The sequence below is a fragment of the Neolamprologus brichardi genome, chromosome 18 (genome assembly GCF_056152115.1).
Source record: "Neolamprologus brichardi isolate AB-2024 chromosome 18, ASM5615211v1, whole genome shotgun sequence".
Taxonomy (NCBI): Eukaryota; Metazoa; Chordata; class Actinopteri; order Cichliformes; family Cichlidae; genus Neolamprologus; species Neolamprologus brichardi.
Genome location: NC_142121.1, coordinates 23830834 through 23844570, shown reverse-complemented (window position 1 = coordinate 23844570; position 13737 = coordinate 23830834). Strand labels below are relative to the sequence as shown.

General features: G+C 42.4%; 1 protein-coding gene across 1 annotated transcript; it reads right to left on the bottom strand.

Moving 5' to 3' along the window:
- Nucleotides 1-47: 47 nt before the first annotated feature.
- prss56 (serine protease 56) lies at nucleotides 48-5618 on the bottom strand. Its single transcript, XM_035906133.2, has 14 exons — nucleotides 5483-5618; nucleotides 4096-4254; nucleotides 3721-3975; nucleotides 3437-3626; nucleotides 3226-3334; nucleotides 2973-3129; nucleotides 2726-2868; nucleotides 2464-2623; nucleotides 2111-2299; nucleotides 1812-2003; nucleotides 1530-1714; nucleotides 714-1245; nucleotides 521-627; nucleotides 48-449 (listed from the first exon to the last, which is right to left on the bottom strand). Exons 1-14 carry the CDS (start codon nucleotides 5580-5582, stop codon nucleotides 276-278), a joined length of 2652 nt encoding a protein of 883 aa, XP_035762026.2. The 5' UTR covers nucleotides 5583-5618; the 3' UTR covers nucleotides 48-275.
- Between the last annotated feature and the right edge of the window lie 8119 nt (nucleotides 5619-13737).

Below are 13737 nucleotides of genomic sequence, written 5' to 3'. Positions count from 1 at the left end.
TCAACCTTTGTAAAAGACAATATGAATAACTTATCATTTTTGTTCGGGTTCATACGTTAGACGAGGCTGCGTCTACAACCACATACAAAAGCTTGTGGTGTGACTGGTGGTCAGTAAGTGGGTTGATACATTCATGTTTTCGTTTAGAGTCAGGAAACAGCAGAGGCAAGACGTAAAGTCTGTGAGCGCTTTCAACGCATCTGTCTGTTAAAGGTTTCTCAGTTGCCTTGGAGAGGCTTTCCGCCATCATCTCTCCTTTTTAGCGTTGGTAGCAGTTACGACTTGAGAGCCTCCAGTGCCAAAGAGATGATCCTCGGCACGGTGCGGTAGAAAGAATCGTTTTCCAGGCCCACAAGACTGTAGAAGGTCAAAGGTCGTCCTCCAACTACAGCTCTGACCCGCGCTTGGTAAAGTCCTCGGTCATTCTTGGAGCCCAGATCAACTAACACCTAAAGAAATGAGAGAGCTCATTAAAAGGCTGCTTCAAAAAGAATATTGCATGCATCTTACTGGGACTTACCTCCTGGAAGTTCATGTGGAGATTCTTGCTCGGGATGTTTAACACCCATCTGTAAGAGTCTCTGACTTGGCTGACTTTCTGTGAAGACTCTCTCACTCCAGGACAAACTACAGGGGGGAAACAAACACACTTGAGCACATGCATTTTGGAATATATGTAATGAAACTTGTCTGAATAAAGATGTGGCACACACTTTTCATGTTGGCGCCGGTCGTTTGCCTCCTGTGAACAAGGCTCCTGTATTTTCTGTGAAGAATTAAAGGCTTGACAGCAGCCTGTCTGAGGTCAGCGGTCTCTGTGGGCGCGCTCTCAGTGACTGGCTGGAGAACAGTTGTTGACTCTGTGCCGTCTCCATTCTCAGAAAATGTCAAATCCTCTGACGCGCCTCTCCGCTTTTCATTAGCAGTAGCTTCTTCACTAAATGAGCTTTCACTCTGCGATCCTGCTTCTGTGGCAATCCTACTTTGTGCCTTTAAATTCTTAACGTCATTTATGAACGCTGTCAGAAGTGACCAAGGCTTCTGTGATGCCCAGGAAGAGGAGGGTGGGTGGGTGTGGTCCGGTGCTCCAGTGGATGGAGTAAAGACAGACGGAGACTCCTCCTGAAGGTAGACTGTGTCCAAGTGCAGGATGGGAGGAGCAGCTCTGGAGTCCAGTTTGGAGCGCAGAGCTGAGATGATGGATTGATATTCTCCCTCGAGCTGCTGCAGAAAGGAGTCCTGTGTCTGGAGACATTAAAAATAGATTTTGATGTTCAGATCAAGCTGAAATTAAAACATATGGAAACAAAGTGAAGCCGTCTCTGTAACTGAAAGAAACTCACATTAACCCTCCCTAGGTTTGATTTTCATTGTTTTATCTTACTAGGATTTGTTTTGTGCTGTAATTAACCACAGTTTACTTTGTACACATGCAGTTATTCATTAAATTAAACACAAATACAATTCAAAGTGTCGTCTGTGTAAGATAAACCATGCATCACTTTATTCTTGAGCATTAAACAGCGCACCTGCAAGAAAAGGTTGTCCTCCTGCCTCCTGATTTTGGAGGAGATATCTGTGTCAGGGTTTTGTTCATCCACATCATCGGCCATGCTTCTCAGATATTTCTCCCAGTCATCCACCAACGCCCCGACGTCTGTGAATAAGGCTGGGGGAACTGGAGAAGGGCCTTCCTCTGCACCACCTAGCTGTTCTGCAAGTAATAAAACACCTGTTACAGCAGCAAGCAGCAAAACGTGACCGTTTGAGCTTGGACAAATGATAAAAAGCATCCTCTGTCAGTCATGTACCTTCGATCTGTTTAAGACTGTGGCTCAGGCCTAGGTCCCGCCTCTCTCTGGTGTGAGTGAAAGCTGTGCTGTAGATATGCTCCACAAGCTGAGGCAGAGTCTGGGTGAAGAAAGTCAAGTCCACTTTGTCCCTGATGTAGTCCTCGGCCCTCTGGAGCAAGTCCAGCAGGGTCTGCAAGAATGAGTGCAACTCTAGATGAATGGAGAGAGAACGAAAGATCAGAAAACTCAGCGCAAACAGTATATCAGGTATTTGTTGTACATTCATGAAGCCAGGCGTTTCAAATAAAAGTACTCACGGCATTTCTTGAAGCGGGTGAGGCATTTCTCCTCGGCCAGTCGGCTGCAAGCGCTGGCAGACTGACCAGAAGGACAGGTCAGTTTATAGAAGCGACACAGAGAGCTGAACTCTGACCTCTGTTCTTCTTCTGTCATTTCAGTTGTCTTTAGAAGCTCTGGACATGTAGGCTCACGGCTCCCAAATGACTCTAAAAAGAAGAAGTAGAAGTGATGATTTCATGATGAAGTGCAGTATGTCAGTATTACGGAGTAGCCACTGATAATACTTTTCAAATTACTCAGATGAGTTTGCTTTTACGGTAAAGCGAGGTTATGTCAGATTACTTTATATCGATATAAATACACAACTTACTTTGTATCTCTGCCTGAATCCAGTCAGAGAAGGCAGACACCCGCGTATAAACGCCGGGCTTGCCTTTCTCTCCACAGCCGTCTCCCCAGGATGTGATGCCATGGAGCTGAAATCGACCAGATATTCGGTCCTGGTAGATCAGGGGGCCGCCAGAATCTCCCTGCGGGTGATAGTTTATGGTTTGCAATGAATTAAAGTGGTGCCACTTTAGTAACCGATAAAGATAATTCAAAAGTAAATCCAGAAATTCTAATGTGCCCACCTGACAAGAGTCTATGCCTCCAGAAAGATAACCAGCACAAAGCATAGTGTTGGTGACCAGTTCTTTGCCAAGAGCACTCTTACAGGTGCTTTGAGGCAGCAGGGGCACCTTGGCCTCCATCACCACATCAGCAGATGGTCCATCTGTGGACAAAAATACACCATTATTGATTTGGTAGGATACAAAAATAAGTTGTACTTTCATGAGGCTAGCATGACACAGTGAGTCTATAGGATACTGAACTCACCTTCATAGAGGGAGCCCCAGCCTGCCACCAGACACGGGCTGCCAGTGGGGGGCTCCATACCAGAAGGAAGACACACTGGGGTGACGTGTTGAGACAGGACCACTGGAGAAGTCAGCTCCACCAGTGCTATATCATTGTTAAATGTCTTTGGGTTGAACTGCAGAGATGTGACAGAACTGTTATTGCCCCTGATCAATAAATCGGTGATTAATTAAAATACTAAAAGCTATGATCCCACACGTTGGATTTTTACCTTCGGATGGGGGATGACGCGATTCACTTTGAGAACCTGTTCATCAGGGTCAGTCTTGGTGATGTCGAACTCACCTACGACAGCTGTCCAGTAGCTCTCGCTACGGCTGCTGCGGAGGTCAAAAGACAGTTTTAACAAATGCTAAATGCTGTGAATTTGACTACTATCTCATCTGTCTTTGCAAAGAAAATAGTCACACATGCACACTAACCCAGCAAAACAATGTGCGGCAGTGACCACCCAGGAGCTGTCCACCAGAACCCCTCCACACATCAAAGCACCATCCAGCTGCAGGTTAACCAGCCAGGGCCAGCTGCCTGGAGGTGCAGGAGAGCCGCCCACAATCCTGGAGCGAGGCTGCGTAACATTTTGCACTGTGGCTGACCTCTGACCGCACACTGCTGCTGGGACAGAGAACAGGCATCGCTGGTGAAAAACGATGCAAAGCAATTAAATCTAATGCCTCTGCGTGTGTAAAAAGATGTCTCTCCTCACCCTGTGCGTGCGTCTGCATAGCCGGTTCCAGGTTCTGCATTGTGTTGAGCAGGCTGCACTGGAGGACGCGAGCGCTGCAGCTCTCCCCCATGACCCTGATGCAGCTCTCCGTGTCCACCTCACCAGGTGGGCAGCGATGCTGATAGTACGCACAGGCCTGACTCAGAGCCCAGCTCCTCTCCGCCTCACCTTGAAGCTTCTGGGCCTTACTGATGACCTCACAGCTGGGCTCCGATAGAGCATTGGAAGAAGACGCTGTTGACAAGAAGGGGACATCTAAGACACACCAAGATGTAGCGGTGGTGGAGCGGTGACTCGATGTGACTTAAAGGTGATCAGGATTGAACAGGCAAGTAAGCATGATGTTGCACTCACAGCAGGACCCTGACAGCTGTCCGCAGTTCTGAAACAGACAGGGAACACAACCCCGGCAGCTGGCTTCAGCCCGGCTTCTCTCAGACGTTGCACGTTCAAGAGTGGATAGAGCACTGGCCATGGCTGCTTCCAGCACAACAGTGCCCCGATCAGACAGAGCTGCAGGAAGGACAGGAACAAAAAGAAACAAGAGAAAGGAAAGGTGCAAGAAAAGAGAAGAAAACACAGATGAGCAACATAAATCAGCCAAGCCGATGTGCAATGACATACGCTGATATTTGCCTCCGAGCTCCAGAACTGCACTGGGATGAATTTCAAACTCAATCAGTTCTACTGTGAGATTTTATTTCCTGAACACATATGCAGAGACTTGTTTGCATTATTATCAATAAAATGAGCCAATTTTTGTTTTGAGGAGAAATTTGTGGCAGTGATTTTAAAAAGAAGGACATCTAGGTCATCATAAGGAAGACAGTCATTTGCTGTGGGAACACAGTGTATGTAAGCATTAACATGAATTGGTGCAGCTTTCTGGTATGTGTGTGAGTAGCCCCCTTTTTTCTCATGCTGCTCTTTGAGCTCATTGGCAGCATTTTGGGGAAGCTAGCTCACGCTCAGCGCCCTGGTGAGTCTTCTACAGACACACTTCAATCGGGCCGCCGACCCTGCTGCCCCCCTCTGTGCCGCAAAACATCACAGGATACGCCAGTAACAACAACAATACTGATTGAAGATTTAATTAGAAGGCCAAGGCTGAGCGGGCAGAGGCTGGTGGGCAGGGACAGGCCCTAAGGGCACAGGCTGGCAGCCCCGGGGCCGCTGGGACCCATAGTCCCTTGTTCCAAACACACTGCCATCACCAGTCACTTGCATGAAGGCTCTGCTGTACTCAGCACCTCAACCAGAGAAGGCCAGAGGCCCCTCAACACTGTGCTCTACTGTAGGATTTAAAGGTCACACAGCACTAAATGAAATTAATTTAAACAACTGTTTGCTGATTCAAACAAGTCCTGAAGAGTAGTGCTGAAATTGGTCAGTACTCATTATTTACATTTGTGTTTTGGCTCTCTTGTGTTGTTTTCAAGCATTAAAGTTAAAAAATCCATGAAAGCAAAACTTTAGATTTTTTTTATTAGATGTGTACATGTGCCAAACTGAAGGTGAATCTCACTCAGACTAGCAATTTCACCAGATGTTTCTTCTGGTGTTTGACTCACTGAGAGGTATTAATGCTTTAAGCATTACTATTTGTTTGCTGCAAGAGACTCATTTGCTACTGAAGACATCTGACATAAGCTCTCCCAAATATAGTCAGTGTTAGACAGCTACAGCTGTGACCACTCTTAACATAAACTGCCATAAATGAGAAATGATGGGTCAGTTTTACCTTTAAGAGCACTCTGGGGCATCCTGTAGACCTCTCTTCCTGTTGGGGCTCCCAGCAAGCAGTCCAGCCCCATAAGCAGCAGTGACACCAGCAGCGGCATGCTGTCAGAGCATCAGACCTCCACTCCACAGTGGCAAGAAGCAGGCAGGCAAGAGACACACAAAACGACTGAAGAGGATGCAGATGAGCTGGAGATGAGTCTGTTTCCAGGTCCTTGTTGTCTGGCAGCTCTATGCATTCACTAACTGTCTCCCTCCTCCTGACTCTCTGGGCTCTTTCCCAAACTGTGGTGCAGGGCATCTGTCTGTAAGTTTACTTAGAGGAACAATAGATGCCTGGAGTGGTCCCTGGTATATATAGAGCCCTCAGGGGACCACAAGCTAGAGGGAGGGGGTAGAGGATAGGAAAGAGAGAGGGAGAGGGAGGGAGAAATGCTCCCATGGCCAATACACAAACAGATGAATTCATTAAGACTGTGACAGCAAATCGGGCGCAACTTGCCAAGGCTGGACATTACAAAGAGGCTTGGTTCTATGAAAGAAGACCGAGTGAGGGAGCGAGAGAGATACAGAGGAGGGGGGCAAGAAGAGCGATTGGCTGGGCTTTGAGGAAGGGGGTGTTGTCTGAATTAATGCGATAGAAAGAGGGAGAAAGTTATACAGTTAAGGATAGTAAATGATGCTGAGTATAAGCATCTAAACCAAAGAGTCATAGTATTGCAGGAGGAAGCAGGAAACAGAGGGAGGCTGAGTGTGAGAGAGCAGGAGCGAGGGAGAGGGAAGTGTCTGCCATTGCCCATGCCCCTCAAAGAGGGCATTGTCCCAGGCGTCCCTCTGAGGATGGCCACATCAAAGCCGTCCTCCGGGCATCACTTGGATGCCGCCTCCATTGATCACTTACAGTCTTTTATCCCCCCCATTAAAATATTGTCAGTTCACATCACTTTTGTCTTTCTCTGCTGAACTTTGCTTTTGTTACATAAAGATACAGTAAAAGACTGCTCAGGAACATTATGTATTTTTTAAAGAAAAAGAGAAATCCTTGATTGAGACCACAACTTGAATTATGTTGTAGATTATGGTGATATTCTCACCTGCCAAAACAATAGGGGCACGTTAAAAGAACAATTTCCTACTACATAGACATGTTACATTATAAACTTTTTTTAAATGAATATTTATAGGTTTTTGAGAAAATGCCACACAGGGCAAGCAATACGATTTTGTGAAATGTGAGGGATAAAACTACGGCAGAGGATTAGTGCCACTGGAAAAAAATCTGAGAAAAAAGTCAGAATTCTGAGAAAAAAGTCAGAATTCTGAGAAAAAGTCAGAATTCTGACCTTTTTCTCAGAATTCAGGAAAAGAAGAAAAAAAAAGATGTGCCCACCTTTTTTTCCCCCAGTAGCCCTAATCCTCTTCCGTATAAAACTGTTATGTAAAAATATTAAATGAATAAATCAACAGGACTATGCCCCCTATTAAAAAAACAAGGTTAATACAGCATAAAGGCAGTGGTTAAGTGACGTCATTAGTTGCAGTTGTACAGTGTAGACTCAGGAGCATAATAAATTGTAAGTGTCGCTAAGTGATATCTAAAGCTGTGAACAATCATTTTAAGGCTATTCCAGCTGTTAAAATCTGGAAAAAAAAATAGCTATACTGTTTCATCTGATGTAGGCATAGTCCCAAATCCCTGTAGTGGAGCTAACATGCTCACTAATTTAATCTATTTTTAAGCTGGATCAGGTCTACTTTTAACTTACACTTTATGTTTAGAAATAAATAATCAGCTTACCATTTATCAGTTGTGGTTAGAAAACTGCTTCAACCATTTATCCATAAATACTGGCTTGATTTCAACCATTTGTCTACTAATTGTTGTTACCACGCTAATCAATTTAACAGCTAGCTGTTAAGCTAGTTTAAACACTTGTAGCAGTTTCCATCCCATCAACAATTTCAACTGATTGCCACACTTTAAGTGGGCTGTTTCAGCTGTTTCTATAACTTCTTTTGACCATTACCGATCATTTTAAATCAGATATGTATTTATTTTCGTGGTCAGTGTTTTCTTTTAGTCATTTATTTATTTATTAACCTTTTAGCTCAAATCTGTTAAGGTCCACTGATTGAGCTAATTTCTCACCCAACCCCAGCTACTGCACATGTACCACCTGAGTTCCCTGCTTTAACTTCTGGTTGTGAATGAGGTTTTTCCAGCCTTAGGTGCCACCAGTGACTATACAGCTGACTACCCAGCCATTAGGCCAGAGTACTTAAGGCCACAGAGAGGCGAGCTCCAGTACTAGAGCGCCTTTGTGTTGCAGCTTGTGAGCTGTGTGTGTGTTTTGGCAAGGAGGGTGTTTTGGCAATTTTCAACTGTTTTGACTTACTCTTTTGATCAGCTTCTAGGTTTTGTTGGGCTTTTCTTCTTTTGGTCGCGATAGCAGCTCAACTCTTTCCTTTTGTTTGATTACTTAGTAAGAAAAATGTATTTAATTGGCTAATTTACCCTCATGTCTCCTTTTTCAAACTGAACAAGTTGTGTTGCTTTCCCCCCCATTACCTTAGCTTCCTGGGGTATAACAACCAACTTTAGTAGTTTTTAAGAGTGATTATATTGAATAAAAACAAAATTCAACATGTTCTGACAACATGGAGCCACAGTCTAGATGGACGGACAAAGTGGTCTCTGCTGACAAACCCAAAGGAGGAGTACAAATTGGAGTCAACTCTGAGCCAACTAACCGGCTGAACAATAAAAAGAGTGGCTGCCCAATCTAGCAGAGCATTATCAAAGAGGGCCGTCCACTGCTGCCACAACCCAGCCCTGATAGTTCACACTAACAGCATCATATAGTATGTGTTAGTGTGTGACTGTGTGTTTATGTTTCAAAGCTTCTGCTTACGTAAGTTCAAACACTTTGATACTGGAAAACCGCAAACAGTCAAATATGAAAACACGAGACTTTAAAAACCACTCTGAGTTAAACAAACTGCGCTAATTGCACTTCTTCTTTTTCAAGCTTTGCTTAGACATTTGTTAATGTGCATATGTTTTGTGGTACTCATTGTGCTCCAGCCCCCTGTATGCACTCGTGCGGCATGATGAGATCAGAGAGCAGGTTCGGGAGGAGCAGAGCGGGAGTGAACAAACAGGCGGCACTCTTTCATCCCTTCCCCATTTGCTGTTGATGTCCTTTGATTAATTTGCCTTTTGATGAATCTTCCTTCATCTATCTACCAAACATGGGGTGCTCTCTTTTTTCCCCCTGCCAACTTCTACATCTGATGTTCTGTTCTCCAACGGTTCCTTTGACACATTTCAGGATCTTCAGTTTAAGGCAAAGGTTTTGTCATTCTGCTTGTTGTTACTGGGTGAGTGTGAAAGAAGAAAGAAAGAAAGAAAGAAGCTTTGCAGGACTCTGTGTAGTCATGTGAGAAACTAAGCACACCCCAGCTTCATGAGCAACTTGAAGCAATCATTCACTGTGTGTCTATCAGTCTCTTACATGGTTGTGTAGAAATTTTTCCCCCTTTTAGTGTTGCTTCTTTTCATTGAGCTTTACAGACATTCACCTATGTAGAGATCTCCAGTATTTCAATCAGGCTGAGGTCTGATTTGCTGCTGTACATGGGATCATTGTCCTTAGTATTTTAATTTGGGCCAACCTTTAGCTCTCAGACAGAACACCTCACATTTGACTCTAGAATCTTTTAGTTTAATACTGTAAAGTGCTATGGCTGCAAAATAAGCCCAAATCAACATCCCTCCACTACTGTGCTTGACAGCTGATATGATTTGTGCTGGTACGCCGTATTTGATTTCTTTTCCAAATGTGGCACTGTGCACCATGACCAAACATCTTCACTTTGATCTCATCTATCTATAAGACATTTTTTTCTCTTTAGGAAGCTTTCTGCTGACAATCCTTCTAAACAAGCTTGTTCAGTCTTTTTCTAACTGCTGTCATGAACTTTAACATTTAACGTGCTAACTGAGGCATGTAGAGTATGAGATACGGCTCATGTTTTGCAGTTTCTCTGAACACTGCATGGGTGAATTTGCTGAGATGTCCACTCCTGGAAAAACTGGCGACTCTCTTGAATGTTTTCCATTTGTGAATAATATTTCTCATTATAGAATTATGGCCTTCAGCTGGCTTGGAAATGGCCTTATAACCCTTCCTATTTAAGATAATTCATGAAGTATTTCCTACTTGGTGTTTTGTTAGCACACACTTGAATATTTTAGACCAGCAAACTGCCTCTGCTTTTATAAAGGTGCTCACCTAAGCTGATTTACAGTGAATCAAGAGCATTTGACTAGCAGCTCTGGGCTTTAATTAAATTAATTAAATTAAATTAAAACTCCAGCACTCAACCAGACAGTGGACGGAAATTTCACTTTTCTGTGATACAATAAAGACAGGATTTAAACAGTATTTTTTAAAACTGCTTTTCTTATCACATAACAAACAAAATTAAGATCAGATTGTGGTCTAGTGAATAAAAGACTACTTTAAGATTGTCAGCTTCCCCAGTTTTCAGGACAGATTAGTGTAGCTGGTACAGTTTTAGGACCTGTTGACATCTGAGGTTATTCAGTGGTCTACATCTGTCTTAGGCCTTCAGTGAAGCACTGACTAAAATATATTTCTCTGCAATCGATACTAAAAGCACCACACTCCTCAGGAGAGTAATGTTTTATTGAGGAAACATGAGAGGTCTGTTAGAAGCAGCAAGGAATATACCAGCTTCTCTGCAGAAATTCACGTGGATGCACATCATCTGCTGAACGGTTCACAAATGATTTACTGAGGGGTTCACAGGCTTTTCTGCGGTTGGCTGCTTGAGCAGGTTACATTGAGAAAACGCACAATGCACAGCACAAACTCACACTACAATGCGACATTAACAACAATCGTGTTGAAAAACACCCAGGTATTGTGTTCAGTTATGAAACCATTTCCCCCCCATTGTCTCGGGCCGAAAACAATTGAAATCTAGGTCAGTGGGGTACGCAAGGGAGAAGAGGTTCCCAACATTTCAGCACAGACAGACACTTGAACCTCATGACAATAGTCAAGCAGAAGCAGCTCGTCTGCACAGGCCTGTCATTGTTAGACATGTTGTTAATTAGATCTATTATGACCTCAACAATCGCATTAACTGCCATTAAGTTCACATTAACCACCAACTGTTTGATAATGAAATCTCCAATTTACGTAAATGGAGTGAGAATGATGACATGGCTGATTAAGTTTATGTGGAAACACAGCTCAGATCATTTTTCCTGATAATAATTCAACCACGCACCCATGATCTTCTCATAAAATATTGCATTTTTAGGGAATTAGATGGAGTTGTTAAAAGAGTGGCACGGGGATATAAAACTGTGCTTAGCTATGGTTTGAAATTGGATACTCTGAATCTGTATCTTTGACCTTGGAGCCACATGTGAGGGGTGAAAAGCTTTTTCTTTCAGTCACCCTTTGCTAAATGTTTTGAAACTACTTAGCGTCTTCTGGTTCATGTACCTGCAGGGAACGGGTAGTCTGTCTCTAAAATGTGTATTTCTCTGTGCTGTGTGTTTTGGGCTCCTGATCACTGAAATAAGGCCACACACTTTGTTGCATCAAAAACGAAAAAAGACTAGCAGCCAGCTGAAAAAGGAGACAGGCTTCAAAAAGAGAATCCACAAGCAGCAGCTTTGTAAAGACTGACATCTAGTGTCACAGCAGTGAAACCTCCTGTTTTAATAGCTCTGCAGTTCAGTCTGGTAGAGTATTTACCCTCTGCTGAGATCCAGTTCAATTTATAATCTTCAGTTTTTATATAACAGAAACCGAAAAAAACTACTTATATAAGATCATGTTAGATATTTAAAGCCTGTAGTAAGTGACTGTGTTCCTTAGACTATATTGACAAAAAATAATAAAGTAAGAAACTGCTTTTGCTGTGAATTGTTAATACAAAGTTACTTAACTGGCCAATGTCATTATTCTTATTTTAAGCTTCTTCAAAGAAATCCATCTTTACTTCTACAGCTAACTAGCTTAAGCTGTTAGCTTGTATGGTTTCCTCCAGCATCGGCATCTTTGGACTCTGCAAAGCTTTCAGCTTCTTCTGATCCAACACTTTAGGCTGGATTAATTTCTGTTGTTTTAGATCTGCTGTATTAATAAAATGGAGTTAGCTTGACAGTTAATATGAAAGGGTTATTATATGCAGACATTTAATACTTCACGTTTTTCCATTTCAATAAAATAATTCTTTTCAGTTTAGGTATACTCAATATATTATTTGAATGGCTGAATATAGTCTATATCGGTCAGCTAAAGGAGCAACTAGAATCATCACAGCCAAGTAGCTAAGCTAGCCTAGCTAATAAGCTAGATAGCTGTAGGAACATCATAGGGATTTTTTAATTACTGTTTGGTTGCTCAAGTGTGATCATTTATTTAAAATGCAACATATTAAAAACATTTTTACATTTACATTTTCACACAATTACAGTTTTACTGGATTTAAAGGCACAGGGAAGAAAGGTTAGCCAGATCACCCCATGCTCTCTCCCTATATCTGCCTTTGTGTTTCTGTTGTACAATTCACAAACAAAAAATGAGTTTTAGTGATGTATACGTATTCATCATAAATAAATCCAAATATGGCAGTTTAATATGTGCTTATTGGATGCACCATTTAATTAATTTAATGATAAAGAATGATGCAATATGAAAAACAGACAGTATTGTACAGTGTCTCATGTCTTCCCATGAACATCAAAAACAAACAGAGTGCTCTTCAGGTGAACTATCAGGAGATGGTACTCTACTATGCTGACCTTACCTGCTTCCTTTCTCTTTGTATGTATCTGCTTTTCTGTCTCATACACACAAACACACACACACACACACACACCAACACACATACTTACACCTGTAGCACATTGAACTGCCAAAAAGTAGTGGATAAAACTAAGCAAATAAACAAATAATCAATAAAACGAATACAGTTACTTGTCTTGCAAAATGTTCTATCTATATATCTGCTTACATATGTGACATTAAGTTTAGCAGTGACAGAAATGTTTTCATTTTTTAAGTTTCTTTAATCAGCATGTTTTCTTTGTGATGCTCTGCCGGGCCTTTTCTGCAGCTGTTTTTTGCTGCTTCTTAGTGAGTCTCTCTGCTTATAGTTTTGCAAACAGTACAAGACGTCCAACTTTTAAGATTGTTACATTTCTTTGTTTAAAGAAGCCCCTGGTTCAGTTTGTCACTATCCCCCTGTGTTGTGTGGCGCCACACTATCACTTTTGCAGCAGTTGACTGAATCTGATCAGCGATTAATGCCCTAAATTTAGTTTTATGAATATTAGAATTTGCATCATTAGTAAAAATTAGTGACCCAGTTCCATTTGCAGTCATTCTTTCCCCCTGCACACTCTTCCCATTATTTTTAGTTAAAGTTAATCCGTTTTCACCTGGCAGTTTAATCAGGCCTTTCTGTTCTTGAGTTACAGGTTTGCATCCTGAACTAAAACCTCTTTACATTCATGAAGGCGTTTCTCATACTTATCTAACAATGAGTTTAATTTGCATAGCTAGAGTTTCTGTCAAATTCAAAACTCCAGAACTTTTACTGCTTCACCATAAATCCACCCAACTGTGATGCTGTTTTAACAGATTTTTTATACTTTTTAAAATTCTGTAAAATTCATATTTCAAACCATGGTCTCAGATGACAGATTGAATTAATTTTTTAATTCTTTGCAGTGTTAGACCCACTGAAATGTAGACTGGAGGACAAAAACCTGTTCCTTCCTTGGTGTCACCTTCCCATGCCTACTGCTGCTGCTGCTGCTGCTTCTGACTGACCTGTTGGGAGAGGCAGAACACATCACCTCCCCTTTCCTCTCCCTAGCCAAACCATTAGCCATGAATTATGGTGCTGCTACCATCACGGCCAATTGTCTGGATGAAAAGCAGGCTCTGCCTCACTTACCGATCTGAGCTTTTGCCTCAACATCAGGTTCCCGATCATAGTTTCCGATCATCCCCTTGGCTCAGGTCAAAGCAGGTAAGCAAATGACATTTCACATAACAGGAAATGTGGGTTCGTGTGGAGATGCATGCTGGTGATTGATAGCAGCAGTGAGACCTGTTGTTAATCTGAAAGAGTCATTTTAATGCGTTGCCAGGCAATGAAAACACATTTGTACAGACTTTATGTAGCTACAGTAGATGCATG

What these genes read in the sequence shown, in the direction of transcription:
- prss56 (XM_035906133.2), bottom strand. Translation starts at nt 5,582, where the DNA reads ATGCCGCTGCTGGTGTCACTGCTGCTTATGGGGCTGGACTGCTTGCTG. An exon ending in TATGCAGACGCACGCACAGG is followed by an intron (nt 3,627 to 3,720) that starts GTGAGGAGAGAC and finishes CTGTCCCAGCAG; the next exon opens with CAGTGTGCGGTCAGAGGTCA. An exon ending in GCGTCATCCCCCATCCGAAG is followed by an intron (nt 3,130 to 3,225) that starts GTAAAAATCCAA and finishes ACATCTCTGCAG; the next exon opens with TTCAACCCAAAGACATTTAA.